This window comes from Ascidiella aspersa, chromosome 1 (assembly GCF_963924565.1).
Source record: "Ascidiella aspersa chromosome 1, kaAscAspe10.2, whole genome shotgun sequence".
NCBI classification, from domain to species: Eukaryota; Metazoa; Chordata; class Ascidiacea; order Phlebobranchia; family Ascidiidae; genus Ascidiella; species Ascidiella aspersa.
Genome location: NC_139447.1, coordinates 4840387 through 4855680, shown reverse-complemented (window position 1 = coordinate 4855680; position 15294 = coordinate 4840387). Strand labels below are relative to the sequence as shown.

The 15294-nt window shown below is 34.7% G+C and overlaps 1 protein-coding gene across 5 annotated transcripts; it reads right to left on the bottom strand.

Moving 5' to 3' along the window:
- Nucleotides 1–9520: 9520 nt before the first annotated feature.
- LOC146166674 (AP-3 complex subunit sigma-1-like) lies at nt 9521–12858 on the bottom strand. Of its 5 annotated transcripts, XM_083390921.1 has the most exons (6): nt 12710–12858; nt 11671–11762; nt 11303–11414; nt 10972–11043; nt 10675–10782; nt 9521–9892 (listed from the first exon to the last, which is right to left on the bottom strand). In XM_083390921.1, the coding sequence occupies exons 1-6, from the start codon at nt 12776–12778 to the stop codon at nt 9776–9778; spliced, it is 570 nt and encodes a 189-aa protein (XP_083247047.1). In that variant the 5' UTR covers nt 12779–12858; the 3' UTR covers nt 9521–9775. The 5 variants fall into 5 exon arrangements, with proteins under 5 accessions (XP_083247047.1, XP_083247049.1, XP_083247048.1 ...); XM_083390923.1 differs by lacking the exon at nt 10675–10782; XM_083390922.1 differs by lacking the exon at nt 10972–11043.
- Between the last annotated feature and the right edge of the window lie 2436 nt (nt 12859–15294).

Here is a 15294-nt window from a genome sequence, read left to right as displayed (position 1 = left end):
TTGCTAGTTTCAGCATTAAAATGCATGACTTGCAACGGAACAAGCTTCGAAAGTTGTGACGTACGGGGTCACGTGACAGAATGTCAGCAAACTCAAGTAAGGTTGACTTATCTAGGATAAATAAGACCTAAACTATTAGTTAAAAACATTTTTTTTCAGAAATTAAAAGTAAAACGCTTTTTTAATTTAAAAACGCTTTTTTTTTAATATTTTAAATAAAACGCTTTTTTTATGTTACTTGAAAAATATTTTTTAACTAATCTTGTGAAACCACAATTAAGAGGGGGAACGAGGTTTTATCTATTGAAAAACAATGTATGGATGCCAATGAGTGCCAAAACATTGAGATGCAGGTATTTACATAAATTGTAAAGTAACGTTTGGTACGAAAACTGAGTTTAGCTATAGTCATTTTTTTTGCAACTGATAAAACAGTCAGGTGGTGTTCGCGAAATAAAAGTAACAAGATAACGTGCTGGCAGAACGATCACAGTTTCGAAAGTTCATCAAAATGCAACGATGACCAAACTAGCTCTTCATGTAACTGTTCTTGCGATACTGATTTTGTGTAACGGAGGAATACCATTACCAGCAGGTTTGTCAAAGTTGATTAAATTAGAGACAAATAGAAATACTATTAAATGAATGAAATAGGAATAAAATAAACCAAGCATCATTGACCTCGCTTAAATACTATTTTATAGTTATGAAGAAATCATATTCTATTTCCGGCTCAGTTCATATCCAACAATCTTACAGATACATAAAACAAACAAACAAACGAAAAACTAATCAAATAACTGGTATATCCTTATAAATTGGAAATAGGCTCCTATCCTTCCCTTAGAAACTGTTCCAACTCACCCAAACTTAACCATAACACGAAAAGATAAATAAAATGACGTTACATGCTGAATGCAAGTGAAAGGCACAAAAAAGTAGGACTAATTGCAGTAAAAGATGCACTCGTGAACAGCTTTTTCTTCACTAATCGCGAATATAGAATTTTAGTTGTTTCTAAACCAATATCAAAAGTTATACTTTCAGCCAACGAATGCCCAGCCCAGGAACAAGATTTATTTTTCCTTGGAAACATGACTTGCTATGGAGGCACGGAACAGAACCAAATCTGCCAGTACGAGTGCACTACTTCAGATTACTCGCTCTACCCGAAGGGTCGCGACACAAACGTCTGCACCGCAACTCGACTTGGTCAATAGAACGTCCTTGCTGTGCTCGTGAGTGCTTTTTGGACAAAAATATAAGTACATTTGTTGTAAAAGTAGCAGTGATGTAAATAAGTCATTTTGAAATGACCTTAAGAAAAGTTCGAGTAAAGTCATTTTTGAATGAACGTAATTCGAAGTCAAGTAATTTTAAATATTCAAGTAAGCAATTCAAGTAAAGCAAGTTAATTTCAAGTCAAGTCTTGTTATAAAACGTAAACGTCAAACTAATAAAATTGCTAAACTTGTACAAATAGGAGAAGTAACGCAAATAAAAAATAACAAAAACGCAACATATATCAAGCAATTTGTTTTATGTGGAAAACCTAATGTGGAAGATAAATAACTCAAATTTATAATAAAAAATCCTTAACGAAAACACTTAATTTCAACCCAAGTCATTTGTCCAAAAAAGTCAAGTAATTCGCCTAAAAGACTTAAGTAAAGTAAGGTAATTTTGTTAAAAAGACTTAAGTCAAGTCAATAGCGAAAGCAATTAAGTAAACCACCTTGTGTTATGTCTAGTCTTTGACACAGAACTAGGCAAAGGAACACTATAACTGGCGACGAGGATTTAAAAAAAATAAAATAAACACCCGAAAGTTGAGGAAGAGACAGACGAAAGCAGAACCAAACAAAATGGCTGCACAGTTACTGTCTGACAGTTTGCCTCCGTTTGACGTCACTGATTATTCAACAGTTGGTACACGTTGGACGAAATGGGTGAAACGCCTTGAAAATCTATTTGTGGTAAGAGAAATCACAAGTAACAAGAAGAAACGAGCTTGTTTGCTACATTATGCAGGAGCAGAAGTATTTGACATTTTTGAAACTTTACCTGACAATGGTGACAGTGAACAGTATGACGAAGCTCTGCAAGCTCTTAACAAGTACTTTATACCAAAGAAACACGTAGACTATGAGATATTCAAGTTTCGTGAAACTAAACAAGAAGATGATGAAAACATAAATCAATTTTATTCACGTCTTCGACAACTTTCTGTTGATTGCGATTTTACAGATCGTGACAAAGAAATTAAAAGTCAGATCATCAGCAAGTGCAAAAACAATAAGTTGAGAATACGAGCACTTGAGAAAAAGGATATCAATCTATCACAATTGCTTGATATAGCATTTGCTATGGAGTCATCTGAAGCTCAAGCATCAAACATTGCCAATCGAGTAAAGTCGGAACCAACAAACGAAGAAAAAGTTTTCCGAGTCAAGCAGAAAAGATATCCAAAAGAGAGGAAAACAGCCAAGATAGAAGACTCAAGATACAAAAGATGCTACTTTTGTGCAGGAAAATATCCACATGAACATGGACGAAAGTCTTGTCCAGCATTTGGAAAAAAATGTTTTAAGTGTGGAAAGTATAATCATTTTCCGCAATGCTGTTTATCGAACAAAAAGAACCATGTAAGAAATACAGAAAACACCTCTGGTTCAGAGTACAGTGATGAAGAATCACAATGTGTATCCATGTGCACGGTGAAAAGCATAAATCATAAAACGCCTCACATGACTCTGAAAGTGAATGATCAAGAAATTCCTTTCGTAGTTGATTCTGGTGCTTCCGTAAACAACAGTTATACATGCCTATGGATCAAATAAACCATTGCCGATAATGGGAAAGATATTTGCTGAAGTAAAAACACCAGCATACAAAATCAAAACAAGATTATTTGTGGTAAAAGGTGGACATGGCTGTTTGCTGAGTTACAAAACATCAAAAAAGCTACACTTGCTAGAAATTGCAAACACCATAGTAAAGGCTGCTGACGAAAATATCCTTGAAACATACGCTGACCGATTTGATGGAATTGGCAGACTAAAAGGATATAAAGCAAAGCTGCACATTGACAAATCAGTGCAACCAGTCGCACAGCCTCACAGGAGAATACCTTTTCATGTCAGAGACAAAGTAAAGAAAGAATTAGAATATCTTGAAAAGCATGACATTATTGAAAAGATTAAAGGTCCTACTCCATGGATTTCTCCAATAGTAACCCCACCAAAACCAAACAGTCCAGAAGAAGTTCGCATTTGTGTTGACATGAGACAAGCCAATAGAGCTATACACAGAGAAAGACACATCTGTCCGACACTTGATGATATGATTCACAGTTTAAACGGAGCTACAGTATTCTCCAAGTTGGATCTAAACAAAGGATATCATCAAATTGAATTGGATGAAAACAGTAGGTATATCACAACTTTTTCTACACATGATGGCCTTTATAGATACAAACGCCTAAATTTTGGAGTTTGCTCAGCTGCTGAATTATTTCAGAAAATCATACAACAGCTGATAGAAGGCATACCAGGCGCATTAAATGTAAGCGACGACATTATTATATTTGGTAAAACAAAAGCTGAACATGATAAGAGTCTCACTGCCGTACTTGATATGTTGAGAGAGAAAAATCTCACACTAAACAAGAAAAAGTGTGAGTTTAACAAGTCTAAACTTGAATTCTTTGGATTTGTTGTGAGCAAAACAGGAATCTATGCTCAAGAAAAGAAAATCAAAGCAATTAAAGATGCTGAAACTCCCAAGTCAGTACAAGAAGTAAGAAGCTTACTTGGATTAGCAAATTATTGCTCAAGACTGATCAAAGATTATGCTACCATTACACAACCATTAAGAGAACTAACTCATAAAAGTTCTACATGGAAATGGAGTACAAAACATGAACAAGCATTACAGAAACTCAAAGATAGTTTGACAAACAAATCTGTTATACGCTATTTTGATCAGAAAAAAGACACTGAACTGATAGTGGATGCAAGCCCAGTTGGATTAGGAGCTGTTCTTACCCAAAGAGATGCAAACAAAAATCTACATATTATTGCTTATGCAAGCAAAGTGCTTACACCAGTTGAACAGAGATATTCACAAACAGAACGTGAAGCATTAGCAATTGTCTGGGGATGTGAACATTTTCACTTATACCTATATGGAATACAAAAACCATTTACGCTTGTAACCGATCATAAGCCATTGGAGCTTATTTTCAAAAACCCAGCATCAAAACCTCCAGCGAGAATTGAACGATGGAACCTAAGATTGCAAGCATACAATTTTAGAGTTGTATACCGTCCTGGCAAAGACAATCCAGCGGATTACATGTCGAGACATCCGATTATGCATCATCCAGTTGAAGAAACAAATGACACTGAGAAATATATAAATTTTATTGCAACATCAGCTATACCAACAGCATTAACAAAAGCTGAAATTCAAAAATCCTCACAAAATGATGAATTACTTCAAAAAGTAATTTATTTAACAAAAAACAACAAGTGGAAAACAAATCTAGATTTTCCCAACCTGAAACCTTTCTGGCTCATTAGAAATGAATTGTCAGTAACAGAAGATAATTTACTGTTAAAAGGCTCAAAAATTATTATTCCTAAAGAACTACAGAAAAGGGTAATAACATTAGCCCATGAAGGACATCAAGGAATTGTAAAAACCAAGAAACTGCTCAGAGAACATATTTGGTTTCCTGGAATTGACAAAACAGTGGAAGCAGCAATAAAAGATTGTATTTACTGCCAAGCTGCTACAGTAACCAATAATTATGAACCACTGCAAATGTCTGAATTACCGAAAAGTCCATGGAAAGAACTCAGCTTAGATTTCTGCGGTCCATTTCCCACCGGAGAATATCTATTTGTACTAATAGATGACTACTCAAGATACCCAATTGTTGAAATTATCAAATCAACAAAAGCAACAACAGTAATTCCAGTATTGGAAAAAACCTTTTCATGCTTTGGAATACCAGACATCCTGAAAACAGATAATGGTCCTCCATTCAACGGTAGTGAATTCAAGAAATTTGCAAAACAACTTGGATTTCATCATCGTAAAATTACTCCGCATTGGCCGAAGGCAAATGCTGAAGCAGAAAGATTCATTAAAACCCTCAATAAAGCAGTGAGAATCATGAATGCTGAAACTACCTCATGGAAAAGTAGATTACATCAATTTCTAAGAAATTACAGAGCAACACCACATTCTACTACACAAGTGAGCCCTGCTGAACTACTATTTGGAAGAAAAATCAAAATCACATTTCCACAAATCGATGAGATGAAAGAAGATTCCCAGCTTCGCCTCACAGATAAGCATGCAAAATCAAAAATGAAGAAATATGCTGACAGCAAAGCGCATGCAAAAGAATCACATTTTCAAATTGGTGATACAGTGTTGTTAAAAGAAAAAAAGGAAGGCAAATTAATGCTTCCATATAATCCACAACCATTTAAAATCACACACATTAAAGGCACAATGGTCACAGTACAAAACACACACAAAACTGTAACAAGAAATTCATCATTCTTTAAGAAAATAAACAAAACATCACAACATGATGTACACACAGATGATGATCACCTGTATTTTCCATATGACCATGATAACACAACACAATGTGAAGAGAACGGTGCAAATGATTGTATTGGAAATGACCCTGTTTGTCGTTATCCTACTCGCAATCGTAGACCCCCTCAATATCTGAGAGATGGTACTTTTATTTGAGTTGTACAGTTCGTATTTCATATGCTTGTATATTGCAGTATTTCATTACCTATGCTGTAGAGTGCTATTCTTCACATTTCCTACTTCAAACATTCTTTTCTACTTTTATAAGAAGCCAGTGTACTAATGCCAAACAAACTGTGTTATCCTGCCAATTTTATTAAATTACCTCTTAGTATCTGTACGTACTGAACAATGCCATTGTGTTACCCTAAAGTGAATTGCCATTGTGTATTATGTTAAACAACCTTGCAATTTAACATCTATAACTTAGGGAGGAATGTAGTGTTTACAAACTATACAGTATTACTTGATTTCTATGTAAACAGTGTATCACGTGACTGTATTGACCACACCCAGTATGATTATGTATCACGTATCAATAGCGAAAGCAATTAAGTAAACCACCTTGTGTTATGTCTAGTCTTTGACACAGAACTAGGCAAAGGAACACTATAAAGTCATTTAAAAACAGTGACTTAAGTGCACCTAATTAAGTCGAGTCATTTCTGATCTAAGTCATAACAACACTGAAAAATAGTGAAACATAAACGATCAAATATAGTCCAAGTCTAAACAGAATCTAAATACATAAGTACTTAAATGTTAATATTAACATTGGCTACTGCGAAAAACCATTTTCTGAAAGTGTAACCGTCATTCAGGACCTTTTCCTCCGCATGTTTTATTCGATTCGGTGAACCTTTTCCACTACTAATCGGAAAGCGAGAGCAGAGCTTAAGTTTAATCAAGTCATTCCAGTTGTAAGTTATTACTAGTTAACTTAATATTATACTACCTGAACGGTTGCTTTCATATCAAACTTTAATTATTTGCTTTTGTATTTCACTTATGTTTATATATACAATTTTCAGTTTTGAAATACTCGCTTGGGACGGCGTACAAGAAGCCGTACTTCAGCGATCAACCTCAGCTCGACACTATTATTAACTTTGCTGACTCAAATTTCGACTTCAAAAAACTCATTGAATTTGCAGAAGCGAGAATGAATCCTGTTAACGAAGGTATCGCAACCAGTGTTTAACTAAGTGCTTTTGTATCTTAACAGTAAATGTTAGCAACACTGTTCTGGTGCAAAAGTAATACTATCCAGATGAAATTAATTTTGATTAACATAAACAAACCCGTAAATATGCTGTTGCTACCAGTCATAGTATACTAAAGATAAGTTCTTCTGGTATATATTTGTTTGTCCAACGTTTCGGCTAACTATTCAGAAAGTCTTCATTTGCGTCTTGTTGGCCATGTGTGTCATTCCCTGATGAAGGCTTTTTGAATAGTTAGACGATACGTTAGCTGAGCAAATATATACCAGAAGAACATTTTTTAGTATAAACAAACCAATTTCGAATTAGGTTTACATTGTTGACTATATGATTCCCCGTAATTATAGTAGGGCCTACGGCAATTTTGCATTTTACCCAGCAATTGCCAGTTATCAGTGGCAATCCATTATAAACTTGCATTTCTCATAACGAATGACATCGTTTTTACAACACCGGTACTAAAGAAATTATTTTTTATTGCAAGCACTTAGACGCTATTTTTTTACACATTACCTTCTTCTGCGCACATGTTCACCAAAGAGGCGGGGGCTAGAGATTCCCGGGTACCGAAGCTAATTTCAATTGCAACCGATCAAAACCCGGACGACGCTGTGGACGCAGTAGCTGCTGCACAGGAAGCAAGGGCTGAAGGAATTCTGGTATTGAAAGTTATTATGAAACCAGAACCGCGTGCTACAAACAATAAAACTCAAAGTTTTAAAACCGAGTAGCCTAAAACCAGGATCAGACATTTTTTAAAGGAATATATAACTTGCCTATACTGGTATCGCCAGTTCCTATCAGTAAAGTAAATAAATTAGCAAAGTAATAATAAAATGTGTGATCCTGGTTTTACTCGAGTTTCTAAACTGATAGTTTTATTGTTAATATACGCGTCAGCGGAAGAGTGATTGGCAAGCAGGAACCTGCTACCAATGGTTTTGGATTCCATAAAGATACGCCCTTTTATATGTTTGCGTACAATTGACAAACAGAACCACAAGTATAAAACACAACTGGACTGTAAAGCAGTGGTTCTCTCTTGTGTATTTGTGTATTAGGCTACAATAAATGAAATGATGATGTTCCTTTATGTGCGAAGTTAATTGCGTTGTTTCAATTTTAATAATAGTGCCATACATTAGGCTAAACCAATTCACAAAAGTTGTAGAAGGAGCGCCAAAATCTTACTAATACTTTTGGGGGTAAGCTATCAAAGGTTATGAACTGCTGCTCATTCGAAATGTTTTGTGGTCATATTAATTATTACCATATTCGTCTTTTAAATAGACATGCAGCTAAGCATACTAGACTTAAATAGTCACTATATAATGATGTTATGGTATTTATTTTGCTATTGCTCTGTAGCTAGGGTGGTGGTCAAATTTTATTGGATTGAATTGTTTTGCAATGGTAAATATGGCTTTTTTTACTTTTATTTGCTGCGCCAAATCTGATAAAATGGTTGAAAACCAGTTAAATATCTAATATATCAAAATAAGACGATCCGAGTGTCGATCATTGATGACAACTTTATAACTTGCGTTGAGGTTCGAACTGACAACCTCCGGCCATACCGGGACGATCCTATGCGATTAACTAATTAAATCACACAATTCGTTTTATGCCCGTATACTTAACATTTTTTATAGACTTACATATTTGCCTACGACACGAACTCGAACTCAGCTTTTAACACGACACTGCTATGTGATATCGTTGATGATGAAAAAGAGCACCTCTACTTATACAATTACCACTTTAACAACTTAACCTTTACTAATTTCCAGGACATTGATAAGCATTTTTACATCCACTTATGCATTGCAATTTTCCGAAGATTTGAATCAGGTCACAATGCAAGATAGAGCGATGCACGTTACCGGAAAGGGTCCTTGATGTTAATCTGCAGTTCCATCCAGAGTCAGCTTCAAACTTACAGTCTATATTTCACCTATTAGACTTACAGTCTAATTTTCACCTACGAAATTAAATAAGGGTGGGTATTCGGCAATCCACTCATGGGGGTGTCATATATTTATTCATCCACAATAAGTGGTTGGTGAATTATTACACCAATATGCTATTTTATCTATACGTCTCACAGTTTTCAGCCCTATAAGTGTTAAATTTGGTACTGCTCAAGCGCACGTCGGACTCGGGACCCTGGTATTCTTACAAGGTCTAACTCGAGTCCCGAGTCCGACTCCAGCAAAACAAACAGATCGAGTCCAAAAGAAACCGACTAAGTCTAAATCCGCAGTACTGCTTAAAGCCTAGATTAGGTTAGCAGGATACCGAAAGAAGGCAACTACACTTCGTTCGAGACTAAACTGAGGCTCATTTAAGACTGCTGTCGAAAAACAAGCAAATAATATTACAATAGTATTATATTTCAGAAAAATTGCACATTGCACTACTACTGTTCCAACAGATCTAGCACTAATAGGTACTTTGAATTTACAAGTTAAGTAACAATGTTTGCTCAAAGTACGCAACTGCCAATTGTGAGCAAAAAAATGGTCAGATATGCTGTGACAGCTTCATGATTAAGATTATTCCAGTCCAGGCGTGAAATATTTGCGTTAAATGCCAGAATGATGTATATTATTATCTTGTGTTTGTGTATTATTTGTTTTGAACCTAGCTTTTTCCATTACCAACTGAAACATGTGCAGAACACGATAAGATACATATATATTGAAAGAAAAAAATCACATGAAACAAATATCGAAAGAGTATACCATTTACTCACAACAGTAACAACACACCAGACATTAACCACATAGATTTTGCGAAATCTTTGCTACTAACACGCCACGCTGCATTGAGCGTCGAGTAGCTAGTTCAAAGCTCAAAGAACTAAAAAATTAGACGCATCAACTTGTGTGTGTAAACTTTAAACCAGCGTTACCGTACACCTGCGGTCTTCATCACCTAAACGAGGGCAACTTTGGCATGTCTGGCAATTTCAGGTCTTTTGGAAGGCTCGGCAAATCGATGCTCTTCAGTGCAGCAGCGGCCTTAGCAGGAGCAGCGGAAAGCCCGGCCTATAAAAATGAAACCGAACATATTTCATCAAGTATACGCTGCAAGTTACACTGCGCGAGTTGTAATGGTGCGTTGTGCATTGCCACAATCGCTTTCTTGTGAACGATTTAATCGCAAAAAACAACATGATCACATGATCTCGTGAAATTAAAGGATTCATTTTCAAAACCGTTTTCTTAATGCTCGTTATGTTGGATTTTGCAATTAAACTTGAAACCAACGCACGTTACCTAGAAGTTAAAAACTGCATACAAATGTTGTGCAGGATTTTTAACAAAGCGAAAACACCATTAAGATCATGAATGCCAAATCCTTAAAGTAAAATTATAAAAAGATAGGCACATTTTTCGTTCTTCCACCCATAGCATGCGTTATACTTATGGTGATACCTCGTAAATATCGTGGTGTTGTTTTCTAGAATTCATACCAAAATTTGCTTTGCATAACCGGACTATAGACTGACCTATACATTAATAGTTGAATACTAAAAAAATAGGTCTTTTTGGGTCAATGTATAACAATTAGGTACAGTTGGATAATATACAACTTTTTAGTTTCCGATTTTAATTGCCTATATTATAAGCAAATATTTCACCTGAAACTATTAAACAAGGCAGTTGCATAAAAAACTATTGTAAGTAAGCACTGGAAAAAGTTTTGAACTCTTTTAAATCAAATACAAAAAACACTTTACTTTCCAAACATGTAAATACCAGATGGAAAAATCGTTTATAAAAATGTAAATAGATATTTATATGATCACAAAGCACATGCATGGTACCTCTGATTTTTCAAGCTTGTCTTGTTCCATGAACTTGGAAACGATTTCATTCATGTTTGTTTCCAAAACCATTCCACCCATAACAATTTCTGACAGGATATGATGCACCTGATGATATTATATCAAATAGTTTCAATAAATTTCAAACTAAAACTGGGTTAATCAATATATGTCAATTATAAACTTGTCAAAAAAAGATAACATATTTGATTAGATGCTATTATATATGTGACTATACAGCTTGCTTCGGAATAGCAATCAAATGCTAACTATAAAGATAATTTTTTGACGGAATACCTTGTCTACATGGAAGATGAGATCCAATTCACAAACATTCTCAAAGCATCTATCGAGACTTTCAACAAAAACCTAAAAATAAAACAACACTAAAACAAGAACAAAATCATTTTGGCTAAAAATAATGTTTTTAGTGGTTGTAAGGGGCGATTTCCAGATTTATATGGGTATTGTTAAGCTACAAATAGTACCGAGTTTAAACTGTAACTTAAAAAAAAATATTGGCAATGTCTGAAAACAAATAAAACGTTGAGGACAGGTTTATCTTTCTTAATTTTGGTAAACAAAAAACATGTATAAAATAAGTTGGTGTGCATAAAAATTAGGCTACCTGAATCAAGTCAAGAATACCCAATTCACTTTCTGAAGAATCAACACAAAATACAAAATAGAGTGTGGCATAATGTCTGTATATCAGCTTGTAGTCTGAGCCACCAATTAACCTGTTTGAAAATAGAAAAGCTTCGAGACTAATTCAAAACAACCCAGAATATAAAGAGTAAAGCCAACTGAAAGATCATGTATTCATTATTCAGTTCATTACACTTTTATCAAAAGTAATAAATTAGCAGTTCTGCTTTTGCAATAAAAATACAAGGAGCATAATAATCAAACTAAAAATAGCAGTACTATAATATAAACACTCACTCAGACATACGGTTAATTTAAAATTTTGGAAATATACAATAAAATACTCACGTTCCACCTTCAAGAAAACTGCAAACATTATCATCACGGCGGGAGACTAAATGAAACGTTTCACGAATGATTTGCTGTTGTACTTCCTCAGTCTGTCAATGTTATTTGTTAATGTGGTATATCTTACATTTTAAAATCAATCTTTTTGACATTTCATAAATATTGAGCTACGATATAAGTTACGGGTATATTGTGGTGCTGGTGCGAAACAAATAATGTTTTCAGTGGCCGTAAATGAAAAGTTTGACCTGTGTACCACTGTGGAAAGTGTGGCAAGTGCATCCGCGAGTTATTTTTAACCTTTCAAAAGTGCACCCCCCAAAAAAATCTGAACTGAACCCCAAATATGTAAAACGCTCATGAACCCTTATTTATCGTGTCGGCATTCGTTTACAGTGTAATACAGAGTGCATCTGAAAATCATAAAGTGCACCCAGAAATTTGAAAGTGCACTATTTTTACCTTTTTTTGCACCCAGTCACCCGTTTTTTTTTGGCTGTGCACCCACGAGATCTGCCATACTTTCCAGACTGGCCTGTGCAGTTACATTCTTAATAGTGCATTTCATGACAAACTGCTGTGAAATTTCTTCAGCCACGAAAAATGTGTTCAAGCGCGCTTTACAGTCGCAAAAATTAAGCAGTTTATATTTACAGACAAACAGTTTATAGCAGCATGGACACCTCTCCCTGGAAACAATATAAGTTGCAAAGCTGGGCTGTAGTACCAAATTTTGGCGCTAGTCTAGAATCCTACCTCTTTTGTTTTAACAGTAACAAAACGATTTCCCACGTTGAAATTGCAAGGAAGAAATAAAAGTTGGAGGCTAAATAATCATACTTGACTAACCCCAACCTTAATGCTGACTATACCTTCAGTCAAACATTTTAACAAAAAAAATCATCAAAAAAGCCAAGTAAAAAACTTATAAAACTTTAGTCAAGTAAAAAAGGTACCTTTTAAAGCCAAACCAAATGTCAAGCACATAAGAATAATGTTTGTTATTTATCTAATAAACATCAAATATTGACAAACTTACATAGTGTTGATAGAACTTGTGAACCCTTGATTTGCCATGGTTGTTGAAAACTAAAATTGCTTTAATCATGTTGTTTTAGCTTTTAGTATGAATAATGTGCTACGAAAGATTAGCATGTAAGATTTGCAGCTTAAGCAAGTCACAAGATTTTCCAGTCAGCCACTGAAATAGATGTATCGATTTAGTGTCCACGACTAGTACCAAACCAACCAGTTGGACTTTAGAAAACGCTTTTGTCCGCCATTTATTATCCAGTTGTTAAATTAAAATTGGAAAGCGGGTCGTCTTTAACCGATCTAGGTTAACAAATTTTTTTTAAGTTTATTTAACCTATTAACAAAATAATTGTTTACTTGTAGCAGTAGTTTATTTGCTCAAGAATAAACCTTATTAAAATGTGTTTTAAAACTATAAATCTATTCTTTCATTCAAGGAGTGACGTCAATGAGCAACTAAACAAATAGTCATTTTTTCTTCGCAGCTTTGTGGGCTATTAGCCTAACCACAAACCAGCTGTCGCCCTTGCTTTTAAATTTTAAAATTAACTAAATTTTAATTAGATTTTTAACTATACGACAATTTGATAAAGCTTATACTTGTAGTTTTTGTTAAACAGCTATCAATATTTCGATCGGTTAGCGGTTGAGAAGGTAATAAAATTCCACACATAATTTTATACCCGGCTCACGATTATTAGACCTTTATTAGTTTTCCGGCCCCCTAATGAAAAATATTTGTTTGTCCTAACTAATGCCTCGATAAATTGCAGAGCGCTCGCCAAACCTTATGGGCTTCGTAAACGACTCCAAAAGAACTTTAGCATAAACTCGGTTATTTTCCCGTAACAAAACTCGACAAGATTGAGACGATTGTCTAGCGGTGTTACCACGTCTGGGTGGAAACAGCACGTTTCGTAAAACGCTTCATTAAATTGTGTTTACACAATAAGCTACGTGTGTTAATGGATAAGTATAGGCTACGTCAAAAAGGCTTTAGGTCGTTAAAAGGTAAAATACGACGCGTTTGATTAGGAGCGAGGAAATTCGCCGTTAAATGCTGGCAACGCCGTTAGTGCTCATAGTAATACCCAACCGTTAGACTAAGGGGTGGGTAATTATTTTCGACAGCGGGCCGAATGTGAAACAGAAAATGTCTTGGCGGACCTTGGTAAAAAAGGGGATTTCCAATACACATAAAACAACGTGCGATTCCTTTTTAAAATGATCTTTAAATATCCCTGTTTTGACAAGCTGGTAAGATTAGGAACAGGTGAGATGCCTTACAAGTGTAATGTATTCAAGAAAACTCAAATTAAGGAAAAAATGTAAAGGCCTATTTTTGCCTAAAAACGTTTTATTCAAAAAAAGCCGCGGGCCCGCTGGTCATAGTTAGCCCAGATATGCTTTAGATTTTAGAGTTTAGACCCTAAATTTCTGAAGTTTCATAAAATCTTGAAAAAAAAACACACTCAAATAAACTGCACGAGCAAAATTACAATGAATGCTGCTTTTTAGGATGTAGTTTTAGGCGATATAGACGCACTTACTTTAAAGATTTGATGAGTGCAAATCACAACTCTTTTTTGATTCAACAAAAATATATGTTCAAGTTATTATTCGTCAAATCGAGTAACGAAATTTCTAAAGCAAATTGTTTTTCGAAAATTGTTTACATCAGGACAAACTCGTATAAACAGGTTGATCTTGCAGGGAAACCTTTCTATTAATAATATTGTCTTTTAACACACTTGAATCACCACAAACGCAAAACAAATACAGTCAAGGAATTTGAGCAAAATTGCTGCGATTTTGCACAAATTGCAGTATTACCAAGTATCGATGCAAACGACGTATAGCGCAGTAAAGACAAGCTTAAATTTTGTCGGCCTACAAGAATTTGATTGCATAAAACATCTTGGCTTTACACATAATAGTTACAATTTATTCACATGTAGGCCTGTATATGTAGTTGAAGTTGGTTTCAAGCAAAAACGTTGTAACAAAGTCAAACACAAACATTTTGTTTGAAGTAATATACAGTATTGTAAACACGTCTTTTTTAAATGACTTGGGTCCCATTGAAGTCAGTTGCGAAATAACTTATGTACAAATCAAGTCTTTTGCAAAAATAACAAGTCAAGTCCCATAGTCCAACTCAAGTCTCAATCAAGTCATTATTGGAATAAGACAACTTCAAAGCAAGTCATTGACACATAAATAGAACGTTAAACTAATAAAATTAGTAAATTCGACCGATTATGAGATACAGCATAAAAATTGTATAACGTACAAACATTGGGACAAATAATATTGAAAAATATTTAATGAAAGCACTTGACCCAAGACCAAGTTTAGTCCTTCGTCCGAAAGATTTAAGTCAAGTCAGGTCAATTTGGTCAAAGAACTTAAGTAAATTCGACTTACATTGATTTAAGTCATTACAAAACTGGAAATTTTTAAATCGCAATAATTGTTAAACAGGATACACTATAATGTTTGACATTTTCAAACAGTTCCACGTGCTTGATTTTAGTCCAATCTTCCTTTCGTAGGAACATTTTTGAAGTTTTTTTGCGCATCCATTCT

What these genes read in the sequence shown, in the direction of transcription:
- LOC146166674 (XM_083390921.1), bottom strand. Translation starts at nt 12,778, where the DNA reads ATGATTAAAGCAATTTTAGTTTTCAACAACCATGGCAAATCAAGGGTT. An exon ending in ACAAGTTCTATCAACACTAT is followed by an intron (nt 11,763 to 12,709) that starts GTAAGTTTGTCA and finishes TAACATTGACAG; the next exon opens with ACTGAGGAAGTACAACAGCA. An exon ending in TCATCTTCCATGTAGACAAG is followed by an intron (nt 10,783 to 10,971) that starts GTATTCCGTCAA and finishes TAATATCATCAG; the next exon opens with GTGCATCATATCCTGTCAGA.